Source organism: Ranitomeya variabilis, chromosome 2, assembly GCF_051348905.1.
Source record: "Ranitomeya variabilis isolate aRanVar5 chromosome 2, aRanVar5.hap1, whole genome shotgun sequence".
In the NCBI taxonomy this organism is placed as follows: domain Eukaryota; kingdom Metazoa; phylum Chordata; class Amphibia; order Anura; family Dendrobatidae; genus Ranitomeya; species Ranitomeya variabilis.
Window position 1 is genome coordinate 577,334,893 of NC_135233.1, and position 18,726 is coordinate 577,353,618.

At 41.7% G+C, this 18,726-nt stretch overlaps 1 protein-coding gene across 1 annotated transcript; it reads right to left on the reverse strand.

Annotated features, from left to right (window-relative positions):
- Window positions 1-1,767: 1,767 nt before the first annotated feature.
- B3GNT9 (UDP-GlcNAc:betaGal beta-1,3-N-acetylglucosaminyltransferase 9) lies at window positions 1,768-16,114 on the reverse strand. Its single transcript, XM_077288307.1, has 2 exons — window positions 15,689-16,114; window positions 1,768-4,407 (listed from the first exon to the last, which is right to left on the reverse strand). The coding sequence occupies exon 2, from the start codon at window positions 4,351-4,353 to the stop codon at window positions 3,103-3,105; it is 1,251 nt and encodes a 416-aa protein (XP_077144422.1). The 5' UTR covers window positions 4,354-4,407; window positions 15,689-16,114; the 3' UTR covers window positions 1,768-3,102.
- Window positions 16,115-18,726: the final 2,612 nt, after the last annotated feature.

Genomic DNA, 18,726 nt, shown 5'->3' on the forward strand with positions numbered 1-18,726 from the left:
GAACGGAGAGGCACAGGAACAAAATAAAAAAATACTCCAGATTTAGGGAGACAGTGGCGTTTAGATCAGATAGAAAAATTACATATTTAAAAAAGGAATATTAAAATGGCTAACTCCTTGACTCTACTCTGCTCACATGATTATCACTGGTTATTGGGTGTTATTACTCCTATACATACAGAAGCACATGATTCAGGCATTCTGCACCTCCTGAGCCTCTTTTACACCCCTGTGTGCATATGTCTGTCATCTCAAACACATGTATGTCCATTTATACAAACTCCTAACTGCCTTTATTCAGCCAAGATATTATGTGATCAGTGATGTGGATGGTGATTTGAAGCCAAAAAGTTTGACCCCCATTCGATCAAAAAACATTTTGTGTAAGGTGAGGGTATTTTCAGGCTTTGTCCTCCATTTTTGGGGTTTGTATCCCATACTGCACATTACCCTCCAGTCCTGGGGTAGCCTCCTCTTTTTGAATATCTGCCGCTCAAGTCTATTTTTGTTTACATTGCTCATCCCTCAAAGTATTATGTCCGGTAGGTCATGGTGACATCACCTGTCCATGTAAGATAGAGACTGATGTACATGGGGGACGGGGAGCATCATTTGGGCCAAGAAACAGAATTACTTTATGAATTTTAATAGACGTTTAGAAAATATTGTGGGGTTCACAGCCTAAGATTTTATCTTGTGCAGGGCTTTTTATTTCTGTACAGGGTCAGTTCAGGAATTTGTTTCTTTACAATTGAATAAAAGGGTGTTTGTGATCATGCTTTTATCTTGTTTTACTACTATATATAAGTTTATTTTATTTTTTTTTAATAAATACTCTGGAATCTGATCTGTAGCCCCGAACAGCATGTGTACCCACTGGTCAATAAAGGGAGACCCTTGGTCACAAATGTTTCTCTTGCCGTCGATATATTTTTCTTGTGTGTGTGTCGCTGTGAACTCCCAAAAATTTTTACCGAGTACTCAAGACGCAGCCAATTGCAGAAGATTCTAGCCGGACTGCCATTTATTCCCTGCTATTGCATCAGATCCATACATGAGCTACAAAGTCCATCACATGGATTAGAATTATAGCTCTAAAACTTCTAAGCTATTAAAATTCAGGGGTTTTTTCTTTTCTTTTTTTTTCTTTTTTTTTTCATTAATGGGTCATGATTAGTGATGAACGAGCGTGCTCATGTGCTGAGCGAGTGTGCTCAGGTGCTGAGAGAGTGACTTCCTCGTGCTCGAATACTATGTTCGAGTCCCCGCTGCTATTCGACAGGAGCAACACATGCAGGGATTTTCTGTTTGTTAGGCAATCCCTGCACTTGTGGCTGCTGTCGAACAGTCGCGGGAACTCAACCATATTTATCGAGCACGCTAAAGACACTCTGCACCCGAGCATGCTCGAATAACATCTTACCCAACCACGTTCGCTCATTATCACTACTAGTTACCCCAAAATCTTTTTGATGTCCTTTCTTGAAGAATGGGTGACAAAAGGGAAAGTTTGGAATGATCCTTGAAGACTTTAGAATCTTTGTTCCTTACCTTGTTTTATGGAAGATTCTTTCACCCACCTTCTCCAATATTAGGATCTGATCCTCAGAAGGGGAAGCCTAGCTGCAACCACCTGCTCAAAAAGTATGCAAAGATAGTTATGGGTGGTCCGCATCCCCTTGTGGTGGTAATAAATTGCACTTGAGTCACCTACTACATGGTCATTGGAAAAATGCTACAAAAACAAGACATGTTGAACAGAAAAGCCATGTTTCAGTGCATTTATTTAGACACAAATCCATTATTGAAAGTTTTGAGATATATTTTGCAGCCTGTGTGTGAGGCTCGGGCTACACCAAGACCTTTTTGTTTTCCTATGGACATTTTTACTTTATTTTTTTGGAGTGATGGCTAACCCTTAGCCTTGGGCTATGTTCAGATGAAGTTATTGGGGATGGTCCAAAACGAGTTTTTCAAGTGTAAACCACTTCTAGAAACACACTTTTTTGTATCAGTTTGTTTTCCTAAAATGTCTACGAAAGCAGTTTGGATGAGTTTTTTAATGTATTTTTTTTACACTTTTTGTATGGAATCTGATACTGTTCTAGCAGGAGCTCAATCCAAAACAACATCATTCACTTATAAATTGTCTGGAAAAAAAAAACTAAATATGAACAGCAAAGTGGATAAGCATAGAAATACATAGGAAGAGCCCTTTTTGGCAAGTTTGTGGCATTTTTAGAGCAAAAAGTTCTAAAAAAAAAATGTGTCTGCACATAGTTTCAGCGCACGTATCCAGAATGCTACCAAACTTTGGTAATTGCTATATATCTAAGAACTGCACATCTGAATCAAGCTTTTACCATTAATTGCCTGTACTTTCTGCAAAAATCACTGTACACCGCACTTTTTGCCACGTGGTTCTCATCTGCATGGGACTGACCGTGGTTCATCTGCACTCAGTACAAGTGTATGGGCGCCTGTACAAAATCTCTGATTACAAAAAACTTTTAAAGAAGTTCCTTGGGGGCAGGGCCTACCCTGTGACTTTGTGTAGCGCTAAAGGATGGTTTTTAGTTTTCTACAGTCTTGGTGTAGCCCTACACCAAATATCTGTGTAGCCCAAAGACTTCCATACACCGTGGATAACTATCAGACAAACGCTCCTTCGGCCAATCGTTAACTTTTTCCACTTCTGCATCAAGGAGTGGAGATAGATGGAAACCAAGCTGGTGGGAAGGTGTATAAATATGGCCCTGACATGACTCACAAAGCGCTTGTACTTGGTTTGAACAGTCATTCTGTGCTGAATAAGTCCATTTAGCAGGACTGTATCAGTGCAGAGTGACTGTTCAACCCAAGTACAGGCTCGGTGCACCCTTGACGTGGCCAAACCGATCAGTCCACCTACTTGTTTTCCTTCTTTCTCCACCCCTTTCTATTTGAGTCACAGCTCTGCCTTGACACGTGCCAGAGAAGGGCAGAGATAGGTGTAGGTGGGAAGGTGCAGTGATCTGTTTGGCCACACCAAGGGTGCACCGAACGCGTGTATTTGGTTGGTACAGTCCCTTTAACTTTTTTCCATATTTCTGCTTCGTCTGGTTACTGCTTTTTGGTAGTTGATAGTTTTGGTACTTTAGAAATTGGTTGTTTTGCTTTCTTTCTTTTCCAATGAAAAGGTTTTTTTATCCTCTGCTTTTGAGAACACGGCACTTGTTGGCTATGAAGAAGATTCCACATCAGCCATATCTCTGCTGCCTTCAGGCTGTGCACCACCATTAAATCCCGGTAGAAGCAGGGATCAAATGTCTGCAAATGGGGAGCGGCTGATGGTTTTGTAATACCAAATGTTTTAAACCCAGCATGAAGAACTGGTGTGAGATGAATCCTTTGCAAGCACATGCCCAGGAACACATCATCTATGGGGAAAAGCTCGACTTCATTGCAGGACTTGGCTAGTTTCTTCATTGTGATGCCTGACATTAAGAATCCTCCTCCACCAGCGTATGCTGGATACGTTCCTAGCCCGTACATTGTCTCGGGTATGTAATATTTGCTTTTCTTCGATCTGATTGGCTTCGCGTTATTGATAATGTCCCCAACAAACAAGTCTGCGTCGGGATCCTGAGACTGCAGGAAATTGATAAGATTCTCTACATTGACAAACACGTCGGCATCTCCTTTGAATATAAATTTGACGTTGCTGCAATGCTCCGCCGCCCAGCTAAGAAAGTGGATCTCTTTCAAGGTTAAATTGAAGAAAGTATCAAGAAAATCCCATAATAAAATATCTTTGTAGTAATGACTTTCCTGCTGCATGAGGGATTCCCACATAGACACTGATGTTTTATTCCTGGGGATCCCCAGTAGGAAGACTCTTCGTACCCGTGCCCCATTAATGACCCCTTCCCTTCCCCAAGTCTTGCGGACACTTTCACGCCGATCAAAGTCTTCCACAATGGATTTCACAGCAATAAGAAGGAAAGAGTCTCCTGGTGGCTTGTTACATTTATTTGGCTGATTGATCAGCAGGGTGAAGTTGCGGTAATCTTTGTTCTTTAGATACTGTTGAAAGTCAAATGGTGGCACCGTGACCACCGAAGAACCAGAAGGTTTTACCTCTTCACTGGCCTCCTGGGCATTGTATGCATCGGAGAGGAGTTTGGCTTTACCTGGACTCTCCTCAGACTCGAAGAAAGTCTTCGGCTTCACAGTCTGTGGTGGAACCTTTGGTTTGTTTGGCTTGGCAGGAGAGGTTTTTTGTGTTGGTCTGAACAAAGCATAAAGTAACGTACAAAGGGCAATCACCAAGAATAAGGTGCAGAAGACATCTCCCTTCAGCCGAACTCTCATCGTTGACTCACCATCAAACCGTGTTAGTTTCTTAGGTCAAGAAAAGTAACCCATCTGGAAGACAAGAAAAAAATATTACAGGGAGGATGATGGCTATGGGAGAGCATAGATCAGATATCCCACACATGGTGGGAGCACGACTATATATTTCTTTTTGACAGCGGATGGCTTTTGGTGGTCTGGTATGGCCAATACGTTGACGACGTCCAGATGTAACCACCATACCAGACCTTATCGAATACATGATTGACAACATGCTTAATCTTAGGTTTACACATGAGGTCCAGGAGGAAGGAATAGTGTTTTATACATCATGGCAGATGGGAGTATAAGTATGATAGCTACTACTACTTTAATGAAAGCCCTTATCTGGGAATACTTCAGTCCATTCATGATCTTGTCACCCCAAATATATGTTGAAGGTGATAACAATAGGAAAATTAGCACAGGCAAAGGAAACTGATCGAGCAAAAATAAAGGAATGATGAACTATAAAAATTAGTCTGCTCATTCACAGAGAAGACGGGAAAATGGACAAGAGAGAGCATCATTACTTTTCAACGAGAACAGTAGGTATCACATCAGGAAGTTCTCTAACAATGAAAACTCCTTACTAGTGATGAGCGAGTGTGCTCATTACTCGAGTTTTCTGAGCATGCTCGGGTGTTCTCTGAGTATTTGTAGGCATGTTTGAGTCTCCGCAGCTGCATGATTTGCAGCTGCTTGACAGCCTGAACACATGGGCATTCCCTAACAAACAGGCAACCCCTGCATGTGTTCAGGCTAACAGCCGCAAACCATGCAACTGCGGGGACACAAACATAATCTGTGAGCACGTCCAAAATACTCTGTGAACACCGGAACATCCTTGGAAAACTCGAGTAACGAGCACACTCGCTCATCACTACTCATTACTTGTTTTCCGTACACCATGTAACATTGAGTTTTATAAAATTAAGGATGTTGCTTTTGCTCTATTTCTCAGTGTTATGAAGTATTGAGGAAGATCATAGCTAATGAAGTGACACATCGCCGGAATCTATTCCCCTACATCATGATTACATAGCAAAAACCTGCTGAAAGATTCTCTTTAACCCCTTTCTGCCAGCTGACGGAAAGGTACGTCAGCTGGCAGATCCCCCGCTTTGAGGTGGGCTCCGGCGGTGAGCCCACCTCAAAGCCGCGACATGTCAGCTGTTTTGTACAGCTGACCTGTGCGCGCAATGAGCGCGAGCGGATCGCGATCCGCCCGCGCCCATTAACTAGTTAAATGCCGCCGTCAAACACTGACAGCAGCATTTAACTAGCGCTCCCGGCCGCGCGGCCAGAGTTACTCGCACCGCTGGCCCCCGTCACATGATCGGGGGTCAGCGGTGCATTGCCATAACAACCAGAGGTCTCCTTGAGACCTCTATGGTTGTTGTTGGCCGATTGCTTTGAGCGCCACCCTGTGGTCGGCGTTCAAAGTACACCTGCCTTTCTGCTACATAGAGGTGATCTGTACTTCACCTCTATGTAGCAGAGCCGATCGTGTAGTGCATGCTTCTAGCCTCCTATGGAGGCTATTGAAGCATGCCAAAATTATTTAAAAAAAAGTTTAAAAATATAAAAAAAATAAAAATATATAAAAGTTCAAATCACCCCCCTTTCGCCCCAATCAAAATATAACAATAAAAAAAATAAAAAATACACATATTTGGTATTGCCGCGTTCAGAATCGCGCAAAGGATTAACCTGATCGCTAAATGGCGTAGTGAAAAAAAAATCAAAACGCCAAAATTAAGTTTTTTTGGTTGCCGCAACATTGCATTAAAATGCAATAACGGGCGATCAAAAGAATGTATCTGCACCAAAATGGTATCATTAAAAACGACAGCTCGGCACGCAAAAAATAAGCCCTCACCTGACCCCAGATCACGAAAATTGGAGACGCTACGGGTATCGGAAAATCGGGCAATTTTTTCTTTTTTTTTATTTAGCAAACTTTGGAATTTTTTTTCACCACTTAGATAAAAAATAACCTAGACATGTTAGGTGTCTATGAACTCGTAATGACCTGGAGAATCATAATGGCAGGTCAGTTTTAGCATTTGGTGAACCTAGCAAAGAAGCTAAACAAAAAACAAGTGTGATATTGCACTTTTTTTGCAATTTCATCACACTTGGAATTTTTTTCCCGTTTTCTGTTACACAGCATGGTAAAACCATTGATGTCGTTCAAAAGTACATCTCATCCCGCAAAAAATAAGCCCTCACATGGCCATATTGGCTCTGGGAAGGAGGGGAGCGAAAAACGAAAAAACGGAAAAAGCTCCGGGGGTGAAGGGGTTAAGCACATCGTTTGAAATGCGTCGATTCATATTTGGATCGATGTATCCCATGTTGTTCTAGACACAGTTTATAATAATAGCTGGTAACAAGTTATTTTCTCACGGTAAGTCAATAGTAGATGGTTCATCTTTGACTTCAACCATTGGTAATGATGACATCTTGTACCATAGTGACATCAAATATAATTTTGGCCCAGCAGAGTTTACTTATGCTCATGTATTATTTTACAAGTAGGCCACATCCCCACACATATATAACACCTTTACTAATAATAAACTTCATTTGAAGGTGGTACAACAATGCCACTGGTCAATATGTTCATCTTTAATTCCTTGCATTTGATATAGAAATATGTTCACCTAGCAAAATATCTGGTTTTCACTCAATACCATAGTGATAAAAACTGACTCGAGATAGTCCACCATATAGTATAATACACTCACCAATTGTCCTCCATATAGTATAATACACTCCCCCAAGTCCTCCTTATATTATAACGCACTCCCTATAGTCCTCCATATAGTATAATACACTCCCCATAGGCCTCCATATAGTATAATACACTCCTCATAGCCCTCAATATAGTATAATGCACTCCCCAAAGTCCTCCACATATTATAATGCAGTCCCTATAGTCCTCCATATAGTATAATGTACTCCCCATAGTCCTCCATATAGTATTCTGCACAGCCCATAGTCCTCCATATAGTATAATGTACTCCCCATAGTCCTCCATATGGTATAATGCACTCCCCTTGGTCCTCCATAGAATATCATGCACTGCCCATGGACCTCCATACTCTATTATGGCTACCAGTCACTGATTTACAAAAAAAATACAATATTCACCTCTCCTTGTTCCACCCTATGCCCTGTCTCCTGAGCCTGTTGTGTGAAGCGCCGCACACCTCAGTACAGTGGGTGCGCTGTAATAACGTCATCACATCTGCTGCGCTGAGACGTCAGACACCGAGGAAGAATGATGGGGAGAAAGTGTCAGCTGATGCTCCCTCCTCCATCATCATTGTTCACAGTGACGGGCAGAGGGGGGACTTGATGCGGTCACTGGCACATGCCTCACCCAGCTCACGGGCCCCATGGTATTCACATGCCCTGCCGCCATTAGTGGTATGCCACTGCACATCAGTAATAGATAAAAACGCATAAGAAAAATATAAACAATTATTTATTTTCAAAGACCTGCTTCCATCTGCAGTTATAGCCGAAAGTGTTGACACTCTTGAAATTGTTCCAGAAAATGAAATATTTCTCCCAGAAAATTATTGCAATTACACAACAATTACATTGTTACACACGTTTATTTCCTTTGTGTGTATTGGAGCAACACAAAAAAATGAGGAAAAAAAATACATTATCTTACACAAAACACCAAAAATGGGCAGGACAAAATTGTTGGCACCTTTCCAAAATTGTGGGAAAATCTCTTTGTTTCAATCATGTGATGCTCGTTCAAATTCACCTGTGGCAAGTGACAGGTGTGGGCAATTTGAAAATCACACCTGAAACCAGATAAAAAGGGGAGAAGTTGACTCAATCTTTGCATTGTGTGTTTGTGTGTGCCACACTAAGCATGGAGAACAGACAGATGAGTGGAGAACTCTCTGAGGACTCAAAAAATACAGTTATTGAACAATATCAACAATCTCAAGGTTACAAGTCCATCTCAAACACATTAAGATAAAGGATTGCGCTTCAGACTGTTACCCCTTAGCATAAACCAAAGAGTTACCCAGTGATTCCTCCTAGCAGCTAACAATCCAGAAGGAAACACCGGAAATACTTTTTATTTTTATTGTGGTTTTTTAGTTATAATTTATTTAATCTGGTTGTTTATATTGAAATAAAATAGAAGTAAACTGTTCCATGTCAACATGTCTCCGTCCTACTCCCATGCGAAGCTATTCACGGAGCGATCAGTATAACAGTGTCTTGTATCCAGTGAGGAAGTCTATTAGATACTTTTTAGCAAGTTTTATTATTTCTTAGAACTAATTTAATGAGTATAAGATTGGTCCCCAGGTAGTGAAGGGTGAATGTCTTATGTGACGGTTTTGGCTGAAGCAGCTGGGAAGTATCTCTGGAAGCTGGCCTGGTTATGGAAAGTTCACTTTCTAAGACCTCGAAGAACCTATTGCCAAAAACAGAGCTTTTGGCAAAGAAAATCCAATTTTCCTATGTTTAATAATTTTCTACAGTTATAAAATTCTCAAGTTTCGAAAAAAAAAAAAATACAGGATGGGGCTCACAATTCATGGCATATAAAGTTAAACATGTTCAGTGGAATATGACCTATGTAGAATATAAATGTATCGAGGAACAATGAGCATTTATTTTCCAGGTCTGGGGATTAAAACCAAAGTGTGAACTTTATGGATGTCTGAGAGCGGGAAGACTTGGAGTCTGCCAGTGCTTGCTAGTTTCTCCAGAAAATGGATTCCTGTAACCTGGATTTATCAGAAATGATTGTCATTTCAGACTTGTCTCCTATGCCCAATGGACGCTTTCCATAGGATTTGGAATAAATGTCACTATTAGGACTATATGACTGCTTTTTGGTCATGAGCAGCCATCTGGATTTGGTTATGGAGAAGTTTGGCTTTTGCATTTTCTCCTGTCAGATGGGAATGTCCCTCTCAGTAATACATGCTGGATGGGGAGTGTCCCTCTCGGTAATACATGCTGGATGGGGAGTGTCCCTCTTAGTAATACATGCTGCATGGGAGTATCCCTCTCTGTAATACATGCTGGATGGGAGTGTCTCTCTCTGTAATACATGCTGGATGGGAGTGTCCCTCTCAGTAATACATGCTGAATGGGAGTGTCCCTCGGTAATACATGCTGGATGGGAGTGTCCCTCTCTGTAATACATGCTGGATGGGGAGTGTCTCTCTCAGTAATACATGCTGGATGGGGAGTGTCCCTCTCAGTAATACATGCTGGTTGTGAGTGTCCCTCGGTAATACATGCTGGATGGGAGTTTCCCTCTCAGTAATACATGCTGGATGTGAGGTCTATGTCTTTCCAGGTTACTGCTGACTTTACTATCTCTCATATGTCAACAGGTCTTCATTTCTTTCCAATTAGAATAAATTATTTAATTTAAGACGCTCGTGCCCTAATTTTTGGGGTTCTAAAAAAAATGCTTGAGTCACTGTGGCTGCATGACTCTGGCTGTTCAACAGCTACAACACATGCAGGGACATACAACACATGCAGGGATTGTTTAACGAACAGGAAATCCCTGCATGTGTTGCGGTTGTCGAACAGCCGGGAGACATGCAGCCGCGGCGACTATCCATGATGATATCTTGCTGCAGCGGTTCTCTGACAGCTTAAAAACTCTCTAAGGCGACGTGCACACAACGTTTTTTAAACTTGGAAGAACCCATCAAGCTTTTCAAGAAGAAGACATTTCAAAAAACTCTGGATTTTTTTTTCATGAAGTGTCTTTTGTGGAATATTTTTGAACATTTCCTGAGTGATTTTATGATAGTTTTGGCCACTGGTGTTTTTTTTTAGCATTTTCCTTTGGATTTGGTGACTTTTTTTTGCTGTCATTTTAATGAATTGCAGGTCTTCTTTAGAGATGGTGTGATTTGTGTCCCATATTAAATTTTAGTTTCATCTGGTGCTGAAGCGGTTAATGACCCTTTCTATGCTGGTTAGAAACATGCAGCTCCATTTCATCTGCTTCTGATCTGGTCATTACTTTGTCCTTTAAAAGCTGGCCAGACCTTCCTGTTTCTGCTGGTGAAAGATTCGTCTTCCTGTGCTCTGTGCTAAAGCTAAGTGGTTGTAGTGGAGTTGCTGTAGAGGTGTTCAGTGGTTTGCTGTAGTACGTGTGTGTTTATCTCCTGGTCCCTGTTCCTATTTAGTTTATTCCTCCCTGTCCCTATCCTCCTCCCTATTGTTTGTTAGTGCTTTTGTATGATAGAAGTTTTCTGTTATCCCTGTTTTGTCTTTGTATCTTGTTTACTTTACATTTCTGTCCCAGGCCTCATGGTGTGGGGGGAGGGGACAGATCAGGGTTTAACAGGAGCATAGTAAGATCAGAGACTTCAGGCCTCTCTACCTTCAACAGTATCCCCGTGACAGGGATAGTTAGGGTCCCAGTTCCAGGGACAATTTGAGGCCCCTATCCCTTACTGTCATAGCGTGACATAGATAACTGTCCATTTTAAGACAGCAGGCACACGGCAAAATTAAAAGTCCCCCATTCTTGAGAACGGAGAGGGTTTTTAATGGAAAGTATATGGAAAAAAGTTTCTTGTTTTTGCACGCACTTTGTAATTTTACCCATTGAAGAACTTGAGGCGACCCCTTTAAGTCAGTCGTCTGTAACCTTCAGCTATTCAGTTCATGTAAATCTATGTCTCCCAGTTTCAGAACAGCTGGAGAGCCGCAGGTTGCAAACTAAAGCCTTAAGGAATAAACCTCTGACTCGGGAGGATTTCTATTTCCTGTTGTCTTTTTTTTGTGCATCACATATTTTACTAATAAAAGCAGCATCTGTCGGAGAATATCGTCCTTAAAACAGGTCAAGATTAGAAAAAAAGGTGCACTGGAATATTTGCTGGAATTAATGAAATATGCAGAAGTGCATTATGTAGCAGTAGATTATTCTTACAAAATGGCTTTTTCATAGCCCAAGTGTATGTATGTATGTATTTATATACACGTATGTGATGCAGAACAGATTCGACTGGACCGTGCATGCCGTATGGGGGGAAAATAAAAAATGCTCGTTATTTTTGTCTTTACCTGTTTTTTTTTGCAACTTTTCAAAAATGCTTTGGGGAAGAATTTGCCAGATCGCAAAAAAATTAGCCAAATTGAAAATTCCGTTACTCCAGGCAAGGACTGGAGTAAGACGTGCAACAACCAAAAAAAAGGCATTTGGCAAACGTATTAATATAATCAGGCTAAAATATAAAAATAAACATAAAAAAAATAAAAAGAGATAAAAGACAAAGAAGACTTAAAAAATTGTGCAAATGCTGTAAGGAATAAGGCGCAAATACTAAATAAGGAGCAAAAAGTGGAGAAACAACCATGATAAATCGGGACCAGTATCTCTCCTGGAACTGTGAGAAATGAGATGTCCCCAGGGAGTGAAATGTTCTTCTGGTTGACGAGACACAGACTGAGCCTCCAGGACGTTTTGTAACTTTCCATGGGCTCGGTTACATTATTATCAGATTCTTCAAAGAAGAATTAAGCGAGAAAGCGTTCTATAACTCTGGTGGTATTTGTAAATTTATTAGCTTTTTGTATTGTTTCGGTGCATGTATAAAAGAAGACAAAAACTACATAGTATTAAATATTTACCAATAAAGATCCACCATAACCTATATGTCCCAATCCTGCTGTCATGTTCCCTTCATTCTGTCTCCTAAGAACGAATAATGTAGAGACAGAGACCCTGATTCCAGTGATGTGTCACTTACTACTCTGCTTGCTACAGTTTTGATAAAATCAGCAGGAGATTATCACTAGAGGACTAGTAGACCTGCTGCTGTGTAGTCCAACCCCGCCCCCACCGCTGATTGGCACAGTGTACACCAATCAATGGTGTGAGCGGGGGTTATACAGAGCTCAGCATTCACAGAACTGCTAGATCTGCATCAGAGGGATTTTATCAAAAGCGACACATTGCTAGAATCAGCCCCTACATCATGCTGCTCACAGATGGGCAAAAAACTGGTGATAGATTCCCTTTAAATGCCAGATTTGCTCAAGAAATTGAACCATAGAAATAATGATATCTTGAAATCCAGATATATTGTCCTCCCTGTGTATATAACCTACTTTCCGCACTGACTTCATGGAGCTGATTTGCGACAAGCTTCTCATCTGTGGAGCAGATATTCTTTCACAATCAATATGATACATGATATATGTGACACAGCCAGAAAAGACCGACTGAAGTGGAAATTATTCTCCATTCTCCATTATTCTCTGCTCCATGAGTATATGACTAAACGTGGCTTGGGATTTATGCCGGACATTTTGGCAACCATAGAATGCCCTAACAGAAGGGGACACTGCAGTCAGTCGAGCACCCAATCCTGAAGATTTCGCTCCTCGAAATGTCGCAGTCAGTGAGCCTGAGTTTTTTAGATAAGCGAGTACACAGAATTGTTTTCCCTTTGGCAAAAATAGAACTTTGAGACTTTTTTTTATTCATTTTTAGGAGAATAGGAGAAAGATCTAACAGTTCTTTGGAACATTGAATCATTCAAAAGTGTTGCCAAGTTTTTCTGGATGATGTAAAGTTTGATAGATCAGTCGAAAAATATAAGGCAAAAGTTGAAGTACAACTCTGAACTAAATGCACCATTTGGGGGTCCGATTGTACATGGAACCTATCATGTTATAAAATGGTCTCAGATCTGCAGGCGGGAGGTGATAGAGCAGGGGAAGCTGATCAGATTGATATATATTTGGTGGAAGAAGTTGTATTCTATTCTTTGGTGTTTGTATGAGTCCGGTAGGCGGTCCCTATATACATCTGAGTCCGCTGGGCGGTCCTACTGATAATTGACAATCTTCCCTTTATGATTGCTCATGTAGAAATAACTGCCAATCACTTGTAGGACCACCCACAGCTCTGCTCTACACTGCAGCGCTAATTGTCCAGCATTTCTCACTAGATTTCCCCTCTGCAGAATATCTCTAATTTTCAGTCATCTCTGAGCTAGTGGGAGACCACTAGTTAGCTGACTTGGGATCGTGATGATGGTACTAGAATTCTTCCATAAAGCTTAGGGCTTGTAAAATTGACCTATAATACATTATTAAAGCTTAAAGGGGTTATCCAGGACTATATGTTATTTTTTTTACTATGGGTCTAAGAACTAACAGACAGAGGTAGTTCCTAACTACCTGCCTGTGTGCTTGGTGCTAATCTCTGACGGCGCAGAATGGTCATGGATCGCTCCTGTCAGCGATTCAGTGGCTTCCCTGACATCACGTCGACAGAGCAGTGGCTTCTCTTCCACTCTGCTCTGTTGACGGGGCGTAACTGCTGAAGTCATGCTGATTGTCAGCCGGCTCCCCACTACCTAACTGCGGGGAGCTAGCTGTCAATCAGCATGACATGGGCAGTCACCCACCATTGACAGAGCAGCCTGGAAGAAGAAGAAGAGCTGCTCTGTTGACACGGAGCAGCTGAATCGCCGGCAGTAGCAGTCAGTTACCACTCTGAACCGGCACTAGGTAAAACAGGCGGATAGTTGCCTCTGTTAGCTTTTAGGCCCATAGTAAAAAAAAAAAAAGTCCTGGATAATGCCTTTAAAGGGTTATTTCCATGATTTTATCACCTATCTGTGATAGAGCCCAGTATGAAGGGAGCAGTGGTCTGAAATGTGCCCCATCATGGAGTATTCATTTTCCATGGGACTGCTGGATAAAGCTGTGTGGTGGGTACAGAGTCCCCTAGAGAATGAATGGAGTGTTGGTGTGCATATTTTGTTTTTGTTCCATTGATAGAGCCCCATTCTCAGAACCAGTGGAGGTCCCTGATGGATCTGCAAGTTATCACCTATTCTATTGATAGGTTATAATTTTTTAATGAAGGCAATTAACCCTTTAACCACTCCCAAATTGAAAATTTAAGGTCCCAGGGAACGGGAAACTGATATATAAGGGAGTTGTTTGATGAGGTCCTTACACACAGGGACAAACAAAACTCTACAGCGTAAGGTGTTATCTGAGCATGCTCGGGTGCTAACCGAGTGACTTCGACAGCTGCAACACATATAGGGATTTCCTGTTTGTTAGACAATCTCGGCATGTGTTGCGGTTGTCGAACAGCCATGAGACATGCAGCCGCGTGGACTCGAACATATATTTCAAGCACGCCGAAGACACCCGGTTAGCACCCGAGCATGCTCAGATAACACCTTTATCCCAGCACGTCCGCTCATCACTAATTTGCACCTTTTTTGTCTAGTCTAGTTTTTGGCATTTTTTTGCCTGTTTTTATTTGTACCTTATTTTTCTTTTAATTTGAACCTTTTTAAAGTCCAGTTCGTCAACTGCATTTTTTTTTAAAGTTATTCTTCTATCTTGTGTTCACTGACATTTTTTGTACCAAAAGTCACATGTTCCGTTGAAAATGTCGCAAAATCTATACATAAAAAAAGAGCAATTTTGTCTTTGTGCACCTTTAAAAATGACTTACAAAAACATCAATGAATATCAAAAGTTTAAAAAAAAGAACGTGAGTTAAAAAACAAACAATGCAAACGATGAACCAGACCCTTAATGTTCATATCTGCTTTCGTCAATTTTGTGGATCTGATTTGACTCGATTGACCATAGGAGCCAAAAAATGAAAATGGCGCAGTGTCTGATCCATCACATGACAGAGGCCAATACCGCCTGAAGGTCCTGCCTAGAAAAAAAAAAGTACACCATGCATGACGGAATCTGCCATGACACAGCGCCTCTACCTTTCCTACCGGGGTTTGAGAGTTGGACAGGGGGCAACTATCTGATCACTGGGGGTCTAACTGCTGGGAACTGGGGCTCTTGGCCATGCGCTCTGCTGCTCCATTCATTCTGATGATCAGCGCCCAGAAATCTAAGGCGCTCTCACTAGAATGAATGGCGCCGCAGAGCGCATGATCCACTTCCAATCCATTCAGCGGGGGGTTCTTTAAAGATCGCTGAGGACCATAGTGGTCGGACCCCAAATGATCAAAGTGTTATGGGATAGGGGTGACTTTCAAAATGTAGAGTATCCAACGAGAGGGTTCTAGAATTAGGAGTGCAGTATTTTCGGAAGGGTCCCTATGCCATTATATGTGGAGACATAATACTGATACCCATAGGATAGATGTGTGAGTTATCAGCCGGCACTTAGCGCACATTTTATAACCAGTGTGAACATGGTCTTAGGGTCTCCACGCGCGTTTCCATGTTCATCATCACATATGTCCTCCCCACCGTCTAACCCGTCATCAGATATACGACCTACCTTCTCATATTTCCCAGATTTTCTGCCAGGAGCCGCTTCATGGGCAGCTTAGCTCCCCAGGCGCCGAGTCTCGATCCATCTGTGATGTGGCAGAAAGCAACAAGTTCTGTGCACTGATTTTAGAAAGCAGAAAACTCAGGGGGCCGCCACCGCCACCGCCGCCGGATCCCCCACAACGGGTCTGATTATTTGCCAGACTGGACATGACAGGGGAGGGAGATGATGGGGAGGAGAAGGGCACTTAAAGTGGCAGATGTCCTATTGCTGCTCCATACAGGACCCTTCTCGGGCTTTTGTTTCCTTTGTGCGAAGCCTTTTTTCTCCGCGCTGCCAAATAATCACATCTGGATTTCCTTCAATCTGTGCATTCCATAAGCCTCTCCTCCAGAATAAGAGCCGAGGCTGAGCCAGAGGCAGGACCGGACTTGTGCGCGAACACGGCAACATTTGTCTTATGTCTAGTGCCTGAATATCTGCAGCTATAGGGAGCAGATGGAGCAGTCGCCTCCTCACCCTGGTGCCTATAGGACACAGGCGGATAAAGGGTTATTCCCAAAATATTACAAGTCCCCTATACATGGGATAACGGATTGCTGGGATCTGAAGGAACCCGAGAACAGGACTCTGGATTCTGGAGATTGGGCTCTGCAGAGATCCGATTCCTGGGTGCTGAAGCCCCCTTCTCAGGATCACAGGGGGTCTAGGCATTAAGATCCTCAGTGATAAGTTAGATATCCCCTATACTGTGACAAGGGTATAACTTCATATTTTTGGAATAACTCTTTAACCCCTTCACCCCCGGAGCTTTTTTCATTTTTCGTTTTTTGCTCCCCTCCTTCCCAGAACCATAACTTTTTTTTACATTTTTCTGTCAATATGGCCATGTGAGGGCTTACTTTTTGCAGGACGAGTTGTCCTTTTGAACGACACCATTGGTTTTACCACGTCGTGTACTAGAAAACGGGAAAAAAATTCCAAGTTCTGTTAAATTGCAAAAAAAGTGCAATCCCACACTTGTTTTTTTTGTTTTGCTTTTTTATTAGATTCACTAAATGCTAAAACTAACCTGCCATTCTGATTCTCTAGGTTATTCCGAGTTCATAGACACCAAACATGTCTAGGTTCTTTTTTTATCTAAGTGGTGAAAAAAATTCCCAACTTTGTAAAAAAATAAAATAAAAATTGCGCCATTTTCCGAGACCCGTAGCATCTCCATTTTTCGTGATCTGGGGTCAGGTGAGGGCTTATTTTTTGTGCGCCAAGCTGACGTTTTTAATTATACCATTTTGGTTCAGATACGATGTTTTGATCGCCTGTTACTGCATTTTAACCCCTTCACCCCCAAGGGTGGTTTGCACGTTAATGACCAGGCCAATTTTTACAATTCTGACCACTGTCCCTTTATGAGGTTATAACTCTGGAACGCTTCAACGGATCCCGGTGACTCTGACAATGTTTTCTCGTGACATATTGTACTTTATGAGAGTGGTAAAAATTCTTTGATATTACCTGCGTTTATTTGTGAAAAAAAACGGAAATTTGGCGAAAATTTTAAAAATTTCGCAATTTTCCAATTTTTATGCAATTAAATCACAGTGATATGTCACACAAAATACTTAATAAGTAACATTTCCCACATGTCTACTTTACATCAGCACAATTTTGGAACCGAAATTTTTTTTTTTAGGGAGTTATAAGGGTTAAAAGTTGACCAGCAATTTCTCATTTTTACAACACCATTTTTTTTTAGGGACCACATCTCATTTGAAGTCATTTTGAGGGGTCTATATGATAGAAAATACCCAAGTGTGACACCATTCTAAAAACTGCACCCCTCAAGGTGCTCAAAACCACATTCAAGAAGTTTATTAACCCTTCAGGTGTTTCACAGGAATTTTTGGAATGTTTAAATAAAAATGAACATTTAACTTTTTTTCACACAAAATTTACTTCAGCTCCAATTTGTTTTATTTTACCAAGGGTAACAGGAGAAAATGGACCCCAAAAGATGTTGTACAATTTGTCCTGAGTACGCCGATACCCCATATGTGGGGGTAAACCACTGTTTGGGCGCATGACAGAGCTCGGAAGCGAAGGAGCGCCATTTGACTTTTCAATGCAAAATTGACTGGAATTGAGATGGGACACCATGTTGCGTTTGGAGAGCCCCTGATGTGCCTAAACATTGAAACCCCCCACAAGTGACACCATTTTGGAAGGTAGACCCCCTAAGGAGCTTATCTAGAGGTGTGGTGAGCACTTTTGACTCACCAAGTGCTTCACAGAAGTTTATAATGCAGAACCGTAAAAATAAAAAATCATATTTTTTCACAAAAATGATCTTTTCGGCCCCAATTTTTTATTTTCCCAAGAGTAAGAGAAGAAATTGGACCCCAAAGGTTGTTGTACAATTTGTCCTGAGTACGTTGATACCCCATATGTGGGGGTAAACCACTGTTTGGGCACATGGGAGAGCTCGGAAGGGAAGGAGCGCCGTTTGACTTTTCAATGCAAAATTGACAGGAATTGAGATGGGACGCCATGTTGCGTTTGGAGAGCCACTAATGTGCCTAAAAAACATTGAAACCCCCCACAAGTGACACCATTTTGGAAAGTAGACCCCCTAAGGAACTTATCTAGAGGTGTGGTGAGCACTTTGACCCACCAAGTGCTTCACAGAAGTTTATAATGCAGAACCGTAAAAATAAAACACAAATTTTTTCCCACAAAAATTATTTTTTAGCCCCCAGTTTTTTATTTTCCCAAGAGTAACAGGAGAAATTGGACCCCAAAAGTTGTTCTCCAATGTGTTCCGAGTACGCTGATACCCTATATGTTGGGGTAAACCCCTGTTTGGGCGCACGGGAGAGCTCGGAAGGGAAGGAGCACTGTCTTACTTTTTCAACGCAGAATTGGCTGAAATTGAGATCGGACGCCATGTCGCGTTTGGAGAGCCCCTGATGTGCCTCAACAGTGGAAACCCCCCAACTATAACTGAAACCCTAATCCAAACACACCCCTAACCCTAATCCCAACGG